Source organism: Pimephales promelas, chromosome 20, assembly GCF_988280905.1.
Source record: "Pimephales promelas chromosome 20, fPimPro1.hap1.1, whole genome shotgun sequence".
In the NCBI taxonomy this organism is placed as follows: Eukaryota; Metazoa; Chordata; class Actinopteri; order Cypriniformes; family Leuciscidae; genus Pimephales; species Pimephales promelas.
This window is the reverse complement of record NC_142788.1, coordinates 4,697,241-4,715,011: the sequence shown is the minus strand read 5'-3', so window position 1 is coordinate 4,715,011 and position 17,771 is coordinate 4,697,241. Positions and strand designations below refer to the sequence as shown.

Sequence of the window (17,771 nt, the reverse complement as noted above, 5' to 3'; positions counted from 1 at the left end):
CTCCTAAAACTCCATCAGGCGACCCAATGGTGTCCTAAAACTCCATCAGGTGACCCAATGGTGTCCTAAAACTCCATCAGGCGACCCGATGGTGTCCTAAAACTCCATCAGGCGACCCGATGGTGTCCTAAAACTCCATCAGGCGACCCAATGGTGTCCTAAAACTCCATCAGCTGACCCAAACTCCATCAGGTGACCCAATGGTGTCCTAAAACTCCATCAGGCGACCCAATGGTGTCCTAAAACTCCATCAGGCGACCCAATGGTGTCCTAAAACTCCATCAGGAGACCCGTTGGTGTCCTAAAACTCCATCAGGCGACCCAATGGTGTCCTAAAACTCCATCAGGCGACCCAATGGTGTCCTAAAACTCCATCAGGAGACCCGTTGGTCTCCTAAAACTCCATCAGGCGACCCAATGGTGTCCTAAAACTCCATCAGGTGACCCGATGGTGTCCTAAAACTCCATCAGGAGACCCGTTGGTCTCCTAAAACTCCATCAGGAGACCCACTGGTGTCCTAAAACTCCATCAGGTGACCCACTGGTGTCCTAAAACTCCATCAGGAGACCCAATGGTGTCCTAAAACTCCATCAGGAGACCCGATGGTGTCCTAAAACTCCATCAGGAGACCCGATGGTGTCCTAAAACTCCATCAGGAGACCCGATGGTGTCCTAAAACTCCATCAGGAGACCCGATGGTGTCCTAAAACTCCATCAGGAGACCCGATGGTGTCCTAAAACTCCATCAGGCGACCCGATGGTGTCCTAAAACTCCATCAGGCGACCCGATGGTGTCCTAAAACTCCATCAGGCGACCCAATGGTGTCCTAAAACTCCATCAGGCGACCCAATGGTGTCCTAAAACTCCATCAGGCGACCCAATGGTGTCCTAAAACTCCATCAGGAGACACAATTGTGTCCTAAAACTCCATCAGGTGACCCAATGGTGTCCTAAAACTCCATCAGGACACCCAATTGTGTCCTAAAACTCCATCAGGCGACCCAATGGTGTCCTAAAACTCCATCAGGCGACCCGTTGGTCTCCTAAAACTCCATCAGGCGACCCAATGGTGTCCTAAAACTCCATCAGGAGACCCACTGGTGTCCTAAAACTCCATCGGGCGACCCAATGGTGTCTCAAAACTCCATCAGGTGACCCAGTGGTGTCTCAAAACTCCATCAGGTGACCCAGTGGTGTCCTAAAATATCGGAAGTCAGTCTGTCTGTAACCCTTTCCGACCCGTCCGCGTGAGATGCTGAAGTGTGCGTGCGATGGCCACTTTACTGTCCCATGAGGCCACAGGACAGCGACACCAGTGGAGAACACTGTGTTTTCCTGCAGTGAGCACATGGCCAATCACCAGAGGTGTCCATGTAAACGTAGCTAGTGTCATGCTTTTTTACGCGCTGTTGTAGAAATATTCTGTTTTTCTAAAAAATAATGTTCTTAAGTTAGAAAATAAGAAATTCCTTTACAGTCTTTCATGGGAACTGCTGTTCCATAATTTGCAAGGATGTCAGTTTTACCGTTTATGTGAACGTGCTCTCTCTCTCTCTCTCTCTCTCTCTCTCTCTCTCTCTCTGTGTGTGTGTGTGTGTGTGGAGCAGGAGCCTGATTATGGCTCGCTGTACGAGGGCCGTAACCCTGGATTCTACGTGGAAGCCAATCAGATGCCTACGTTTAAGGTACCTGTGCGCTCTAGCTGCATGTAGACAGTGTTTCTCCTCTGCTGGGTTTAGTGTGTGACACCTTTGTGTGTGTGTGTGTGTGTGTGTAGTGTACAGTACGAGCCATGTATGAATACAAAGCCCAGCGAGATGATGAACTTTCCTTTAATAAGAACGCCATCATTCAAAATGTGGACAAACAGGAAGGAGGCTGGTGAGTTACCGTCTCAACACAGACGACAATTCAACTGCAGAAAAACAGATGTATATTTATAAACATATATATTACCTGATCTTTTCATCTTTCCTTGCCTTTTTTAGTTTGTTCAGAAGCTACACAATAAGTTTATGAACTTCAAAACCATTTTCAAACTGTATTGCGGTGAAAAGTTTAGAGAAACGCAGTGTAAGAAACTAATAAAACAAAATGAATGTCTTTATACTTGAAAAATTAGAGTTTTGAAGTTTGCGCTTGGCTTCACAGGAACCACACAGCAGTGTATAAAGTGTTTTTACATTGATATTGATGTCGTGCGCTGTTTAAGTTTCTAAAACGTTAATATCAGACTAGCCTTGTTTCCCTGCTGGAGCCGATTTCTCCTGTTTCCTTATGTGTGTGTTTATTAAGCCTGCCTGGCCACTCTTCTCTTTCAGTGTTGGTTTGGAACCAGAACATAAGTGTGTGTGTGTGTGTGTCCTCACAGGTGGAAGGGAGACTGCGCTGGCAAGAAGCAGCTGTGGTTCCCGGCCAACTACGTGGAGGAGATCAGCCCGTCGGCCGTGGAGCCCGACCGATCCGTGAGTCTGTGCTCCGTCAGTGTGTGTGTGTGTTGTGTTTCCTCACGCCGCTCTGTGCTACAACTTTTAACCTCTTTCTTTAATCTCTCTCTCTCTCTCTCTCTCTCTCTCTCTCTCTCTCTCTCTCTCTCTCTCTCTCTCACTCACTCTCACACACACACTAACTCTCTCACTCACACACTCTCTCTCTCTCTCTCTCAGGCCACAGAGAACAGTCCTCTGGGTGATCTCCTGAGAGGAAGTGTGGACGTGTCTTCCTGTCAGATCGGTGAGTGTGTTTATGTGTGTTCCTCTTCCCTGATACACACTCATCGTCAGATCACTTACAAAGAACAGCCATGATTGGTTAGATTTTTAGCTATAATATTTAATATCATATTTTCATACATCACATTTCGCCTGAAAATAGTCCCCAGCTCGGTAACTTCCAACGTGACCGGGATTAAGTTTGTGTATTTATGTTGATGGAAGGTAGCCCATTTTCAGGCGCTGCGTCAGATCATTGCGCCTGCTGCACTCATGGTACAGCGGTAAAGTGTCTTAATTATTACGCAGCAATGAGAGTATAGTTCCTAGCCATATCAGCCTAGAAATTCACAACTTTACATTTTCCGTCGGTCTCAGTGCACAATGTAACTACAGAAGAGTCAAGTTTTAAATAGGAAAAATATCGAAACTCTTTGGACATTTTTTTTTGAGAAATGCTAATGGTTAAGGCTGGGTATTGACTCATTTCACAATTCGATTCGATTTCAATTCACGAGCTTGCAATTCGATTCGATTTCGATTCAATGTTGATTATTTTGGACATCAGTTACAATTAGGGTTGGGTATCGAGAATGGAGTATCGATTGGAAGCGAGACTAACTTTTCGTTTTTCCCGGAATCGTTCAAAAGTTAAAATTTCGATTCCTAGTTTCGATATTCACAGTCCGCCGAGCGGAAGAAGAAACCGCTGAACGACACCAACGAAGAAGCGTCTACCGGAAGTGTTGGCATAATCATGCGAGTCGAACATGAGTAGCTTACGTCGGCGATCCAAAGTGTGGCTTCACTTTTCTAAAAATAACGAAATCTCTGCAAAATGCAAAATTTGTGACAAGAGGAGTATTTTTACAGAAGGAGTATTTCCTTCAGAAAGGCCGTTGGTTAGCAAGGTTGCTAAACTTTTTTGACCCTGCCTCTTAAAAGAATCGGAATTGAGATTCGTTAGGAACCGGAATCGAAACAAGGAATCGGAATCAGAATCGTTCAAATTCAAATGATACCCAACCCTAGTTACAATAAATGGCAATTTTTCTCAAGGAAACTATATCTCTTATGGGAGTCGAGTTGTAGCCTAATAGGCTTCATTTTCCTAATATGAAGGTAATAATGAACTGTTTTGTAGCTATACAAACATTTAAATTACACTTTTATTTATTTAGAAGAAGATTATATGAAATATAAACACTTAAATGGTGGCTGTCATAAAAGCTTGCCAGATTTATTCAAATATGCATTCAATATTGAAGAACATTAAGATTATAATGCATATGTAATATGGTGTATATATTTATCAAAATGCTCCTCTCTAGAGTTATTTTTTCTAGCTGACTAACGAGTTTATGTGGGTTTTCTGAGGTAAATATGACGATGACATTGATTACAAGCTGTTTAATTGACGTCTTTCCACGGTTGAAACGCTGATTGAGCGAATCAATGTGTCATGATACGGATTCCGATAAGTTGTACTCTATCTTTAACACACTTTCAGATGCTCATTCATGTTTATTTCGCGCTGTCACTGGTATTATTAACCCGAACGAGAGATCAGCGCTGCTGCTTCTCCAGAGCGATCTCACGCCACAGCGACAAAACACTATTTAAGTTTTTGAATTTCTAAAGAAAATGGACGTAATTTGAAAATTGAGACTTTGTTTCATATCAATAGTAACAAAGGACAAAGATTATTGCGATTTTTTTTTTTTTTTGGATGCGCGCAGCCACGATACAATGATCCATTCATTCAAATGAAACAGGATGACTAATCGATTCTTGAGATTTAAGAATCGATATCGATTCGTAAAAATGAAAATCGATTAATATCGAGAAATCTATATTTATTACCCAGGCCTACTAATGGTTCTGTCCACTTCAATGATGTATGCTAAGCTATGCTAAAAGTGGTACCGCCAGAACCAGAGATCGGCTGAATGGATTCAATAACGGTAAAACGCAACTGTTTAACTCTGGGGGAGTTGTAAAATCAGCCTATTTCCAAAAAAAGTGGAGTATCCCTTTAACAGTCTGTGATTGGATCATTATTGCAGTGATTATTATGTTTCTATCATTTGACACCCGGTTTCCTGGTCATATTGCACAGGGATCAACAGTGCGTGTTATTCCACAGAGAGAGAATATTTGTGTTCATAATCTCTGATCAAAATGAATGCACCTACTTTGAATAGTTCACTACTGAATGTTCACTTTCCCTCTCGTCGAGTTGCCAGTTTCACACAGGAATGTGTAGATTGCAGGAGTAAAGGGCTGTCTCACGTGTGTGTGTGTAGTGGTGAAAACCGAAGGGAAGGGCAGCAGGCAGTTCGTGTTCTCTCTGGTCTCCACATCTTCGCCCCGCACCAGCCCAGTGCTGGACATCGCCGCGAGCTCGCAGGAGGAGCTGAAGGACTGGCTGGGGAAGATCCGCGAGGTCACCATGACCTCTGAAGCCAAGGTCAGCGCTTATCTCCCGTACAGGAACTGACCGTGAACACCTGTCACTAAATCTCTCCGCTATCTTAGAACAAACTTGAGCTTGAAACCCGTGTGGGCAGAGTTTATCTGGAAGAGTGATTGTGCTGCTTTTCCCACAGACTGTGTGTGAGCGTTTGACGTGAGTAACGGGTGTTTGTTCTGCTTCAGATTGAGGAGGGTAAAATGATGGAGAGGAGGAAGAAGATCGCTCTAGAGCTGTCGGACCTCGTCATCTACTGCCGCCCGGTTCCCTTCGATGAAGACAGTGAGACACTCTTCACACTCAAACTCTATGATGTTTTGTGGAAATGTGATGTCCAGCTCAGGCTTATTAAACTATAATAATAGATTGCATTGGAAAATGTTGAAAAAACTTTTGCTGATAATTTACTCACCCCCATGTCATCCAAGATGTCCACGTCTTTCTTTCTTCAGTCGAAAAGAAATTAAAGTTTTTGATGAAAACATTCCAGGATTTTTCTCCATATAATGGACTTCAATGGGAACCAAACGGTTCAAGGTCCAAATGAGTTTCAGTGCAGCTTCAAAGTGCTTTAAATGATTCCAGACGATGAATAAGGGTCTTATCTAGTGAAACGATCGCTCATTTAAAAAATAAATAACAAAGTTTAAGTTTTATAAGCTCAAATGCTCGCCTTGCTCTGTTCTGTGACGCGTGTTCGTGACTCTCCTGTTCGAACTCGTTCATTAAAATGAACAAATCTTTTTTTGAGTCAATTCATTCGTTTTGTTCGTTGAATGAACCAAATGACTCAAAAACGATTCGTTCATTTTAATGAACGAGTTTGAACAGGAGAGTCACGAACGTGTGTCACAGAACAGAGCAAGGCGACCATTTGAGCTTTGTTATTTATTTATTAACTGAGCGATCGTTTTGCTTGATAAGACCCTTATTCATCGTCTGGAATCGTTTAAAGCCTTTTGAACAGTTTGTACTGAAAGTGTCTTTTGGATCTTGAACCGTTTGGTTCCCATTGAAGTCCATTATATGGAGAAAATCCTGGAATGTTTTCATCAAAAACCTTAATTTCTTTTCAACTGAAGAAAGAAAGACATGGACATCTTGGATGACATGGGGGTGAGTAAATTATCAGCAAAAGTTTTTTTAAAAGTGAACTACTCCTTTAAATATACTCCTCAACGTGAACCTTCTGTCTCCTGCAGAAATCGGGACGGAGCGGGCCTGCTTCCGGGACATGTCCTCGTTTCCCGAGACCAAAGCGGAGAAGTACGTGAACCGCGTCAAGGGGAAGAAGTTCCTGCAGTATAATCGCCTCCAGCTGTCCCGCATCTACCCGCGCGGCCAGCGCCTGGACTCCTCCAACTACGACCCGCTGCCCATGTGGCTGTGCGGCAGTCAGCTGGTGGCCCTCAACTTCCAGACCGCAGGTGCGTGCAGGGCCCCGCGCTCAGCCCGTCTCGCGCGGCGTCCCGTCGGCTAACCGTGTGACCGTCTCTCTGCAGATAAGCCGATGCAGATGAACCAGGCTCTCTTCATGCTGAACGGCAGGAGCGGGTATGTGCTGCAGCCGCCCATCATGAGGGACGACGTCTTTGATCCCTTTGACCGGCACTCTCTGAGAGCGGTGGAGCCGATCACGCTGAGCATCGAGGTACTAACGCATCCCAACCATAGACTGTAAAAAATATAGAAAAAAGCGTCTGTGACGTCACCCACAGACTCTCTGAAGAACGGGTTCGATCTGTTTATGGGGGTATGGGCGGCGCCATACTGGAAAATCTTGGGAAATACAAAAGTTTCAGAAAGGATACAGAGGTGGTATGTTGTGTTGTGTCAGATCATGGCCGAGACGTCAAATTCACTCGGCGCAGCCCGTTATCAGCTGTCAATCAAAGTTAACCGTCCTTATTTGTCACACATTTTATATCTAAATATGATCTAAACTAACGAGTTAGAAAAAAAATTCACCCCCCTCACAGTCGTCAGGCACGCGGAACATATTGAAGATTACAATAAAAGTCCATGGGAACTAGGGCTGGGTATTGAGACAAATTTCACAATTCGATTCGATTTCGATTACAATTCGATTCAATATTGATTATTTTGGATATCAGTTACAATAAATGGCCATTTTTCTCAAGGGAATCAAATCTCTGAACTAATGCTGTAAACTGTGGGAGTCTAGTTGTAGCCAATAGGCTTCATTAGCCTAATATGAAGGTAATAATGAACTGTTTTGTAGCTATTTAACTTGTAAAGATATAAGTTAATATTGTGTCCAGTTTGGCCCTGTAAATAAAAGGGTATTATTTTTTGACAAAGTGTGTGCAGTTTCATTTTCTGAAGTAAAAACCCAACCGATACCCAACCCTAGCATATTCACACCTGTTTTGTTTGGTTCGATTGAATCGAACTCAAGTTCGTTCCGGTTCTTTTGGGCAGGTATGAATGCAGCAATCGCACTCGAACCGGATCGAGACCCAGCTGGAGAGGTGGTCTCGGTCCGGCTCCAAGCGAACACTCGTACGGTTCGTTTAAGGTGCGTTTCTGGATGAGCTTAGCACACTTGTGGTTTTGTGTACAAATTTTGGCTCACTTGAAAAAAGGGCAGTGTGAAAGTAAACCACACCAAACAAACAAAAATCAACATTGTATTTGGTCCGGACCAAAGCAGGTGAACTAGCGGACTTTCCTGTTGTGATACACCCTACAACTGCATCTTTAGAAGTGGCCGAGCAAATGTGGCCAGGGGATCTTATTTCCATTACTTTCACACAGTAGCCATGTTTCCAACTTTCCATCGACACGTTTTTATCCAAATTATGTGATATCGAATGAAAAATGCCTTATGGAAACAGTAAAATTCGATGAAATTTCATGAAAATCGACTCAAATGAAATTCGTTCGGTCTCATCGGATTTTCTCTTGATCGATATACGGCTAATGCGATAAAAGCTGATGGAAACGTTATTTGCCGAATAAATAATGAATTGTGATTAAGTTTTTATGCCCTTTTATGGTTGCAACACGTCAGAAGACGAGTTCATTTCCGGCCAGTCTGTTTGCGCACACATGGCGGATGTCAACAAAGACAGATGTAAGTGGACAAAGCAAAAAGATGCTTCAACCAAAGGGTTTCCGTGAACCACGATCTCCCAGAACTGATGGAGCGCTGTCGTTCCCACACCACAGTCACCTCCGCTGTCGTCGGGCATACGTGCATCGTCATCATTAGTGGTGCACGATATATCGGCCGCCGATATAATATCGGCCGATTTGGTCAATTTTTTACACATCGGTATCGTTCCGATGTCAAAATAGGGCTGATGTGAACAGGCCGATGATCATCCCTGTGTATTTGACGTGCGTGTAGGCGTGAGTGTGGGGGCGGGGATGTTTGTTTTTGCACGCGTATTAAAAGCGCAAGTGCGTTTAAACATCAAGCCACGAAGACTGGAACTGGTGAGCTGTTTTCTGCCAGCCTTCCTAATGCGTATTTTTGTCCCGCCAAAGCCATATTTGACCGGTAAGTGATGTAGATGAGTGACTGCTGCGCTTGTTTAACTGAGGGAACAAGAGAGAGTGAAAGCACCGGTCACGCGCGCCGTCTTCAAAATGTCTTGCTCTCTCTCCCTCCCTCCCGCATGTTTATGAATTGAGTTGACTGAATATCTTTGAGAATACACGACGGTAAAAGGTCGGAAGACCGAAGTTTTTTTTCTTCTGAACTACTGGTTGTGAATTGTGAAACCACACTTTCAATAAACCAAAAAAATCTATCTGTTGATGAAATGTTTTCTGTGTCGACTGTCGAGACCATAGACTGTAAAAATAGGTCGAGACAAATCTCGTGCGATGTTCTAAACTGCCTGGATAATCACAACGTGTGCCGTGGTTCTGTTAATGACACGTCCGATTCGCGATCTAATGACTCCTTTGAACTGATTCACTTTAATGAATGGTTAAAACAACTGATCTGTCCAACACTGAGCTCAAGAGACATAAATCGGAAACACTTTACAGTAAGGTTCCATTTATTAAAGTGTACATTAAATGTACACTTTAATAAATGGAACCTTATTGTAAAGTGTAAGGTTAATAGATTAATAGAATGTTAACAAATTTTGTTAACATTCTATTAATATTAGTTTCTATGCAGATTTACTCCATGACAAAACTACCCCAGTCATTCTAGAATGATTCATTCTTTCCAAATAGAGCAATTCAAGTAATCTGGTGAAATTGTTTTTATATCACAATATATATCGCAGAAAAATAAAATATCACAATGTCATTTTTTACCAATATCGTGCAGCCCTAATCCTCGCTATGTGTTTTCTATACAGGGATATCGACATCGGTAAATATCGGTATTGGCCATAACAGCAATGTTAATATCGGTTATCGATATCGGCCACAAATTTTCACATCGGTGCATCACTAGTCATCATCATAGCAATGTTTATAGCGTCGCTGTTTTCTTAGGTTAGTTTTGCTTGTTTTTACGTGGCTTGGTTGAATTGTAATGTATAATGTGGTCTGTTATTTCTAGTAAACAGACTGCGGCGCTGCTAGTATAACACACCGTTGCCATGGACGCAGTACAGAGACGGAACAGACTATTTTCTTTAGCAGAAGCAATACTCGTTTTTAAATCAATAAACTCGTTTTTAAGTCAATATTTTGTGTCAAATTATTGATTTATTTGGTTGATTTATATGTAGGCTAATAAGCAGGATAATATATAGCGAGGCGGTTGTTATAGCGAATACAACCAACAACCGCCTCGCATACATTATCCCATTCATGTCGCAATCAGCTGGCACATAAGCATTATTAGACTTCAACTTGTGAAATATTGATCATTTTTGGTAGATGGCGCGATCCGTTTTGTCTAACAAAACTTTGTTCGCAAAAGTTTGCTTGAATGTTGTTCGATTCAGTGCGAAAATAAATGGAAACACCTTAAAATGTCTCAAATCAATTCGATATACCAATTTGATCGCAAAACAGCATGTGACGTCATTACGTACAGGTTTTTATTCGCTTTAAAGCCGTTGGATGGAAACACACTTTCACCAGCTTTATCCGAGTTTTTTTAACCGAATTTCAGATAATTCGATTGACAAGTGGATGGAAACATGGCTAGTGTCATCATGTTTAAAAACCAGGATTTCCCTCTAGCATTTTGAGCGGATTATTAAACACCTCTGATTGGCCATTGCGTTGAGGCGCTCAACATGTATGTCTCTGATTGGCCATTGTGTTCACACACCAATCAGAGGTGTCTGAGAACCTGTTAAACAGTGCTCAAAATCCTAGAGGGAAATGCTGGTATCATCACACAAGTCGGTCTTTTTAACAACTCTAGTTGAAAGTGCTGAAATATGGGTTGCAAATGAAGGAAACTGAGCTTTTTTGTGTGTGTTAAGGTGTTGGGAGCACGCCACCTGCCCAAACACGGCCGAGGCATCGTGTGCCCTCTCATCGAGATTGAGGTTTGTGGAGCAGAATACGACAACGCCAAGCAGAGGACTGACTCTGAAGGTGAGCTGGACATGAACAAACGGTGTCGTGGTGGGATTATAGTCGCTATCTGTACATAAACATTGTCCTGTGTTACTCTCAGCGGACAACGGTCTGAACCCCACCTGGCCCAGGAAACCCTTCCGGTTCACCGTCTGCAACCCTTCTTTTGCATTCCTGCGCTTCGTGGTCTATGAAATCGACATGTTCAATGACCAGAACTTTCTTGCCCAGGCAACGTTCCCCATCAACTGCCTCAAAACAGGTACGGCTCCCAAATCAAAAACGTTACCCTGGTGTCCAGTCCAGCTCCCGGAGGTCCGCTGTCCTGCATAATTTAGCCCCGATCCTGATCTCGCCTGAATCAGCTGATCCAGGGCTTTAGGGTCATCACCTCGAAGGGAGAGTTCACCCTAAAATGAAAAGTACTCTCCCTCAAGCCATCCTCGGTGTATATGACATTCTTCTTTCAGACGAACACAGAGTTGTATTTAAAAAAGTAAGAAAAATATCCATACTTTATACAGTAAAATAACTAGATAACTGGCCAAACGAACGTACGGATTGACCTTAAAGGAGTAGTTCACTTAAAAAAAAACTTTTGCTGATAATTTACTCACCCCCATGTCATCCAAGATGTCTTTCTTTCTCCAGTCGAAAAGAAATGAATTTTAATATGGATTTTTCTCCATATAATGGACTTCAATGGGAACCAAACGGTTCAAGGTCCAAATGAGAGTTTCAGTGCAAACTGTTCAAAGGGCTTTAAACGATTCCGACTCTCCTGTTCGAACTCAAAATGAGCAAATCTTTTTTTCGAGTCATTTGGTTGATTCAACAAACGAAATAAACAAATTGACTCTGAAAAAGATTCATTTTGATTAATGAGTTCGAACAGGAGAGTCACGAACGCACATCACAGAACAGAGCAAGGCGAGCATTTGAGCTTATAAAACTTAAACTTTGTTATTTGTTTATTAAATGAGCGATCGTTTCGCTTGATAAGACCCTTATTCATCGTCTGGAATCGTTTAAAGCCCTTTGAACAGTTTGTACTGAAACTCTCATTTCAACCTTGAACCGTTTGGTTCCCATTGAAGTCCATTATATGGAGAAAAATGCTGGAATGTTTTCATCAAAAACCTTAATTTCTTTTCGACTGAAGAAAGACGTAGACATCTTGGATGACATGGGGGTGAGTAAATTATCAGCAAAAGTTTTTTTTAAAAGTGAACTACTCCTTTAAAGTACAACTCCGGCGCATGGCGTAATAACACATTGGTACCGAATGACCGTTCATCCAAAGATGGCTCCTGCCCGTTTACGTGAAGTGGACTGTTTTTATAAAGTATCTTCTTATTAAACTAACTGTTCACATGATAAAGGAAGAAGACTTTATATTAAACTGAAGCGTTCTCAATGTAGGGACCCTCATTATCCTACTGTGTCAGTGTTGGGCTATTTTGAGCCTTGTTATTGGTGTTAACTAGCGATTTTTATTTTCATTACTCTTTGCCCTATATACTAGCGTTATACGCTAAACAGTTTTTAGAGATAAAACTCTTTATATTCGATTTCAGACAAATTGAACCTATGGTGTTGGTAAATAAACACATTGAGTTATCCTTCAAGTCTAAAGCGCAAATAATGCGACGATCTGCTGATTATTTACGCTACGCCATGATGCACTACGCTAGTTGCGTAAGTTGCCCTTTATTAACCCCCCAGAGCACTTTCATCATGGGTACATGCACTTTTATGGACTATGCAATTATAAAGCTTGTAAGAGCCAGGACAGTTTTAATATAACTCTGATTGTGTTCGTCTGAGAGAAGAATGTCATGTACACCTCGGATGGCTTGAGGGAGAGTAAATCATGGGCTAATTAAAATTTTTGGGTGAGCTATCCCTTTAAGTCCGGAGCAGGATCGGACACCCTGAAATGAGTGTGTCCTGTAATGTAAACCCAACAGGCTACCGGTCGGTGCCGCTGAAGAACAGCTACAGTGAGGACCTGGAGTTGGCGTCCCTGCTGGTGCACATGGACGTCGCCAGAGGAAGGGTGGGCTATGAGATCATCGTATGTAGAAGCGCACCTCAGGATCCTCGTTCGGTAGGCTGAGTGAATGTGCCGTGTTGTAATGGCGATCTCTTTCCCCTCCAGCATGAGAACGGGGAGTTGCTGAGCCCGTTCTCGACCGCGGGGGCGATCGGCGTGACTCTGCAGGCGGGCCGCGAGCGCACCGGCGACACCAGCTCCGTGTCCTCCACCTCCTCCATGTCCCCTCTGCCCTCGTCTCCGGGGCAGGCCCTGGGGTATCGCGCTCGGGAGGGCTCGTTCGAGGCCCGCTACCAGTCCCCTCTGGATGACTTCAGAGTGTCCCAGGAGGCGCTGTTGGACCATGACAACAGGAGGTGTGTTCGCTTTTGAAAAACATGTTGAATTGTCACAGAGCGTGTAGTCGCCATGAAGCGCACAGACAGGGTTCATGCCAGGTGCTTAAAGTAAGTAGAGCTTCAAAAGTGCTTTTTAAAGGGTTAGTTCACCCAAAAATGAAAATTCTGTCAGTATTTACTCACCCTCGTGTTGTTCCAAACCTCTATGTGTTTATTTGTTCTGCTGAACTCAAAGGAAGATATTTGGTAATCAAACAGATCTCATTCCCCATTGACTACCACATACTATGGTAGTCAATGGGGAATGAGATCTGTTTGATTAAAACAGTCTTCCAAATATCTTCCTTTGTGTTCAGCAGAACAAATAAACACGTAGAGGTTTGGAACAACATGAGGGTGAGTAAATACTGACAGAATTTTCATTTTTGGGTGAACTAACCCTTTAAGTCCTGGAAAACCCTTCAAACACCTATATATGAAAAGGTACTTGAAGTGCTTGAATTATTGAAAGAGAAAAATATGTGAAATTAGTGCAATAATTGTAAATACGTTGTGTTTATAAAATATAGGCGGGTTAACAGATTAATATTGCTCTCTGGTGTTCGGATACATCACCACAGAGAAGTCTGACGTTTCACACATCGAGTTTTGACGTTTTGATCAATTGTGAGGCAATTTTTTTTTTTTAAACTTGCATGAATGCATTATTCAAGATAAGATCAATGACATGCATTTAACATTTTCATGTCATGTTGACTTTAAGATGATGAATAATGTAGTTGTGGTGAATATCCATGAGCTGGTCCACTTTGCAGCACATCGTGGCCAAAAACGCCCACATCACATGACGTTTGATGCAGATGAATCTGAAATCAGCGTTATTAGAGTACATAATAGAGTGCGGCAGGTCTACAATATCTTATTATTATTTATGAACGAATTATGAAGCATAAATACAATTGTCAAAAGCTAAACATATGCTATAAAAGACCATGGTCACATGACTTCAGCGTCACCATCATTAAGCTTCCAACATATTCCAAAACATTTTCCCTGCAAGTTTGAGTGTGACGTGTGCAACGGACGAGGAAAACCTAAGAAATGCAAACGTGAGGAAAAAATCACGTCATGCTCGGTGTGAAAGGGCCTTAAAATATCCAGAGCTTGTGTTCACCACAGACCTTATGTCAAGGATTTAACCAAAGACCCAGAAGAGCTAAAATGCAACGCGTTTCTAGGTTTCGACCTAAATATGTCGTCTCTAGACCAGCACATTAAAATTGTAGCATATTTCATAAGGACTCTGTAAGATAAAGTGTTACATGTACTTACTATAGTAATAACTGTAAATTATGCATAATTACATCATGCAACTAACCCTCAACCACATCCTACCCTAACCCTATAGTGAGGATGTGTAGTTAATTAATATTACTCAGTACTTAAATATATAATTACACTGTAACAATGACAACTTAAAGGAGTAGTTCACTTTTAAAAAAAACTTTTGCTGATAATTTCCTCACCCCCATGTCATCCAAGATGTCCATGTCTTTCTTTCCTCAGTTGAAAAGAAATTAAGGTTTTTGATGAAAACATTCCAGGATTTTTCTCCATATAATGGACTTCAATGGGGACCAAACGGTTCAAGGTCCAAATGAGTTTCAGTGCAGCTTCAAAGGGCTTTAAACGATTCCAGACGATGAATAAGGGTCTTATCTAGCGAAAACGATCATTTAAAAAAAATAAAAAATAATTTTTTTTTAACTTTGTTAAAAAAAATAACGAAGTTTAAGTTTTATAAGCTCAAATGGTCGCCTTGCTCTGTTCTGTGATGCGCGATCGTGACTCTCCTGTTCGAACTCGTCTTCTTTTCTGTTTTTTTTCTCTTTTCTCGAGTCAATTCGTTCATTGAATCAACCAAATGACACGAAAAAAGATTCGTTCATTTTGATGAACGAGTTCAAACAGGAGAGTCACGAACGCGCATCACAGAACAGATCAAGGTGAGCGTTTGAGCTTCTAAAAACTGTTATTTATTTATTAAATGAGTGATCGTTTCACTTGATAAGATCCTTATTCATCGTCTGGAATCATTTAAAGCCCTTTGAACAGTTTGCACTGAAACTCTCATTTGGACCTTGAACCGTTTGGTCCCCATTGAAGTCCATTATATGGAGAAAAATCCTGGAATGTTTTCATCAAAAACCTTCATTTCTTTTCGACTGAGGAAAGAAAGACATGGACATCTTGGATTAAATTATCAGCAATAGTTTTTCAAAAGTGAACTCCTTTAAAATAAAATATGTGACCAAGATTTCTCAAAAACGACCACTTTTGGTTTACTCTGGCCTCTTCCTGCCTGAGTGTGTGTGGACCCAATATTAGTGCTGCTGATCATAAGTGTAGTGCGTCTTCCCTCGCAGGCTCCGCAGGGCTCGCGTCAGCGCCGACAACCGCGCGTGAAGGTCCGGCTGAGCGCGCGACGGATGGACAGCGCAGACGCAAGGCCAGCGACGCGAGCCGATGATGTCAAGGACTGCCGTAAAAACCCGTTTCTGTGGAAATCGTCATCGCCAGCGTTTTTGGACGGATCTCCCTCTCCCGCTCGGGGCCGCGCGAGTGGCCTGAACGGACAGAAATGAACAAATATCTGCTTCGCTACGATCTGAACCTGCGGCGCAGGGGACGGGGTGCTCCGCCTCCGGGACACGTGGCGTTTGGGCCAGGGGTTCAGGACTCAGTGGGGGCTGTATCATTCATCACTTTCAAACCGATTCCAGGTTAACATTTATGGAGTAATAATACTTTTGCTTACTCTGTCTCTGGCTTATATATAAATATATAAATGTGTGTGTGCGCGCCCCATTTTGCTGTCTGCAGCTGATCTGCTCTCAAAGAGCTCTCACTCCACATTTTTTATTTCATTTCAGATCGATTATTTGTATTATTTAAACGTCTGTTTTAAACATTCAAGATTTTCTTTTCTATACGAGTATGTTTCTAACATGAGGGCTTTGCCTTTTTAATTGCGTTTCTCACGCTTTCTCTTCCCTCTTGATGGACTGGAGTGTCCCGGGATGCTCGTGTTCTTGTGTTTTAAGTGGGCAGAAGGCAGATCTCATTGAAAGTCGTCGCCATCTGAGCTTCAGGAAGACGTTCTTAAACATTTAACTCAAGAACGGCCTTTATTTTATTTTGAAATGGCGTCGTCAAGTGAGCGGAGAGCAATATCACTCTCCTTGTTTTACGTATTTCCAGTCTGAACCTGTCGGACCATCTCATTTCAGAACATTTTATCCCTCTAGAATGATTTCTGTGATTTATCATGTGCTCTCCCTCCACGTTTTACCTATTGAAATGTCCTGAAGGCTTTTATTATGTGTTTTCTTATCAGATCAAATAGGGAGGAAATGTTATGTATGATTTAGTACCTTTAGTCATGGTGCCTGTATGAAGAAAGCCAAAGCTAGACTGTGCAGGTGGTGTATACAAGAAATTGGGACCAAATACGTTTGTCTCGGCACACGTGGTTAGTAGAACTCGATTTTTGGGATATAAATGTTTTTTTTTTTTCGTTTTGTTTTTCCTCCCCTACTGTGGATAAGAGCAAGGGCATTGTTGACCATTCCCTCTTCTGATGTATACCTTGTGCCAAGCACTCATTTACTTTTGCATTATGCCATAGTATTGCCCTAACATTTATTAATAAACAGGCTAAGACTGCTAAACCTCAGTATTTACAGTTGATGTACAGTAAAAAGGCCATATTTATTGTAGCTCTGATAACAGTCTCATGCAGTTCTCTTGTTTAGCCAGTAGAGGTTGAGATGTTACTGATCGGCACACATACACATGCCATGTAGTCCATTACAGAAGCCTTTGTGATGCGTGACCTGGCTCTCCATTTGACCATGGGATCCAGGTGTGTTTTTTTTATGGAGCAAGGCAAACTTGTGCTTTGTTTTAGAAATTTTTGCCTTGTGGCTGTAAAGTTATGGCACTTTTGTCACAGTATTTATTTGGTTCTGTGCATCAGAGTCTAAAAGATGCTCCAGAAGTTTACTCCCAAAGTTGTGTTGTAACAATATTGTATGTTCCCCTGATTGGGCATTTGCAGACATGTTGATTACGTTGAAGATTGGAGAAGAGGGGCATTTTAACTTGAAGGGATGAGTAACTGGCTAAATTCCTGTATCTGTGATTAGCGTACGGCCATTTTTCAATCTAGAAAAATTACGGAAAGACACAGGAGCTGAAATCAAATCCTGAGCTTTGAAAAGAAAAGGCCTGCATTTATCTGCATTTATTCCTAATTTGCCAACATTGCCTCATTTAGTTTTTAGTGTTAAGTCCCTTTCCTTCTCCAGTGTGTAAATGAGTTTCTGTGAATCCCTTGCATCATCTTTCATGTGCCTTGGTGTGTGTATACATATATACATCAACGAAAGCTCCGCTGTTGAACATGTATGCCTTTTTTTATGCTTTCTTGCGTCAGTGTTTTGTTACCGATGTTTTTATTTACAAACCAAGCCTGTTCTGTAATGTGCCTATGCTATATTGGAGGAAATATACATTTTAATTTTGCTTTTCATATGAAACATAATCAAGCCTGAGAATAAAGTACTTATTCAACAATGAAAAGGTGATTTCTTTTTCCAA

The 17,771-nt window shown here is 42.0% G+C and overlaps 1 protein-coding gene across 3 annotated transcripts in view; it reads left to right on the top strand.

Moving 5' to 3' along the window:
- plcg1 (phospholipase C, gamma 1) overlaps nucleotides 1–17,753 on the top strand; it is a 77,160-nt gene extending 59,407 nt beyond the window's left edge. For 2 of the 3 annotated variants that reach the window (XM_089124345.1, XM_089124344.1), the window contains exons 21-33: nucleotides 1,610–1,687; nucleotides 1,780–1,883; nucleotides 2,374–2,467; nucleotides 2,669–2,735; nucleotides 5,020–5,183; nucleotides 5,372–5,468; nucleotides 6,389–6,613; nucleotides 6,689–6,837; nucleotides 10,619–10,733; nucleotides 10,816–10,977; nucleotides 12,686–12,792; nucleotides 12,877–13,127; nucleotides 15,536–17,753. In XM_089124345.1, the coding sequence (XP_088980471.1) occupies nucleotides 1,610–1,687; nucleotides 1,780–1,883; nucleotides 2,374–2,467; nucleotides 2,669–2,735; nucleotides 5,020–5,183; nucleotides 5,372–5,468; nucleotides 6,389–6,613; nucleotides 6,689–6,837; nucleotides 10,619–10,733; nucleotides 10,816–10,977; nucleotides 12,686–12,792; nucleotides 12,877–13,127; nucleotides 15,536–15,575 (1,653 nt within the window). In that variant the 3' untranslated portion in view covers nucleotides 15,576–17,753. The remainder of the gene's footprint in view (nucleotides 1–1,609; nucleotides 1,688–1,779; nucleotides 1,884–2,373; nucleotides 2,468–2,668; nucleotides 2,736–5,019; nucleotides 5,184–5,371; nucleotides 5,469–6,388; nucleotides 6,614–6,688; nucleotides 6,838–10,618; nucleotides 10,734–10,815; nucleotides 10,978–12,685; nucleotides 12,793–12,876; nucleotides 13,128–15,535) is intronic. The other variant, XM_089124346.1, reaches the window with a different exon arrangement.
- Nucleotides 17,754–17,771: the final 18 nt, after the last annotated feature.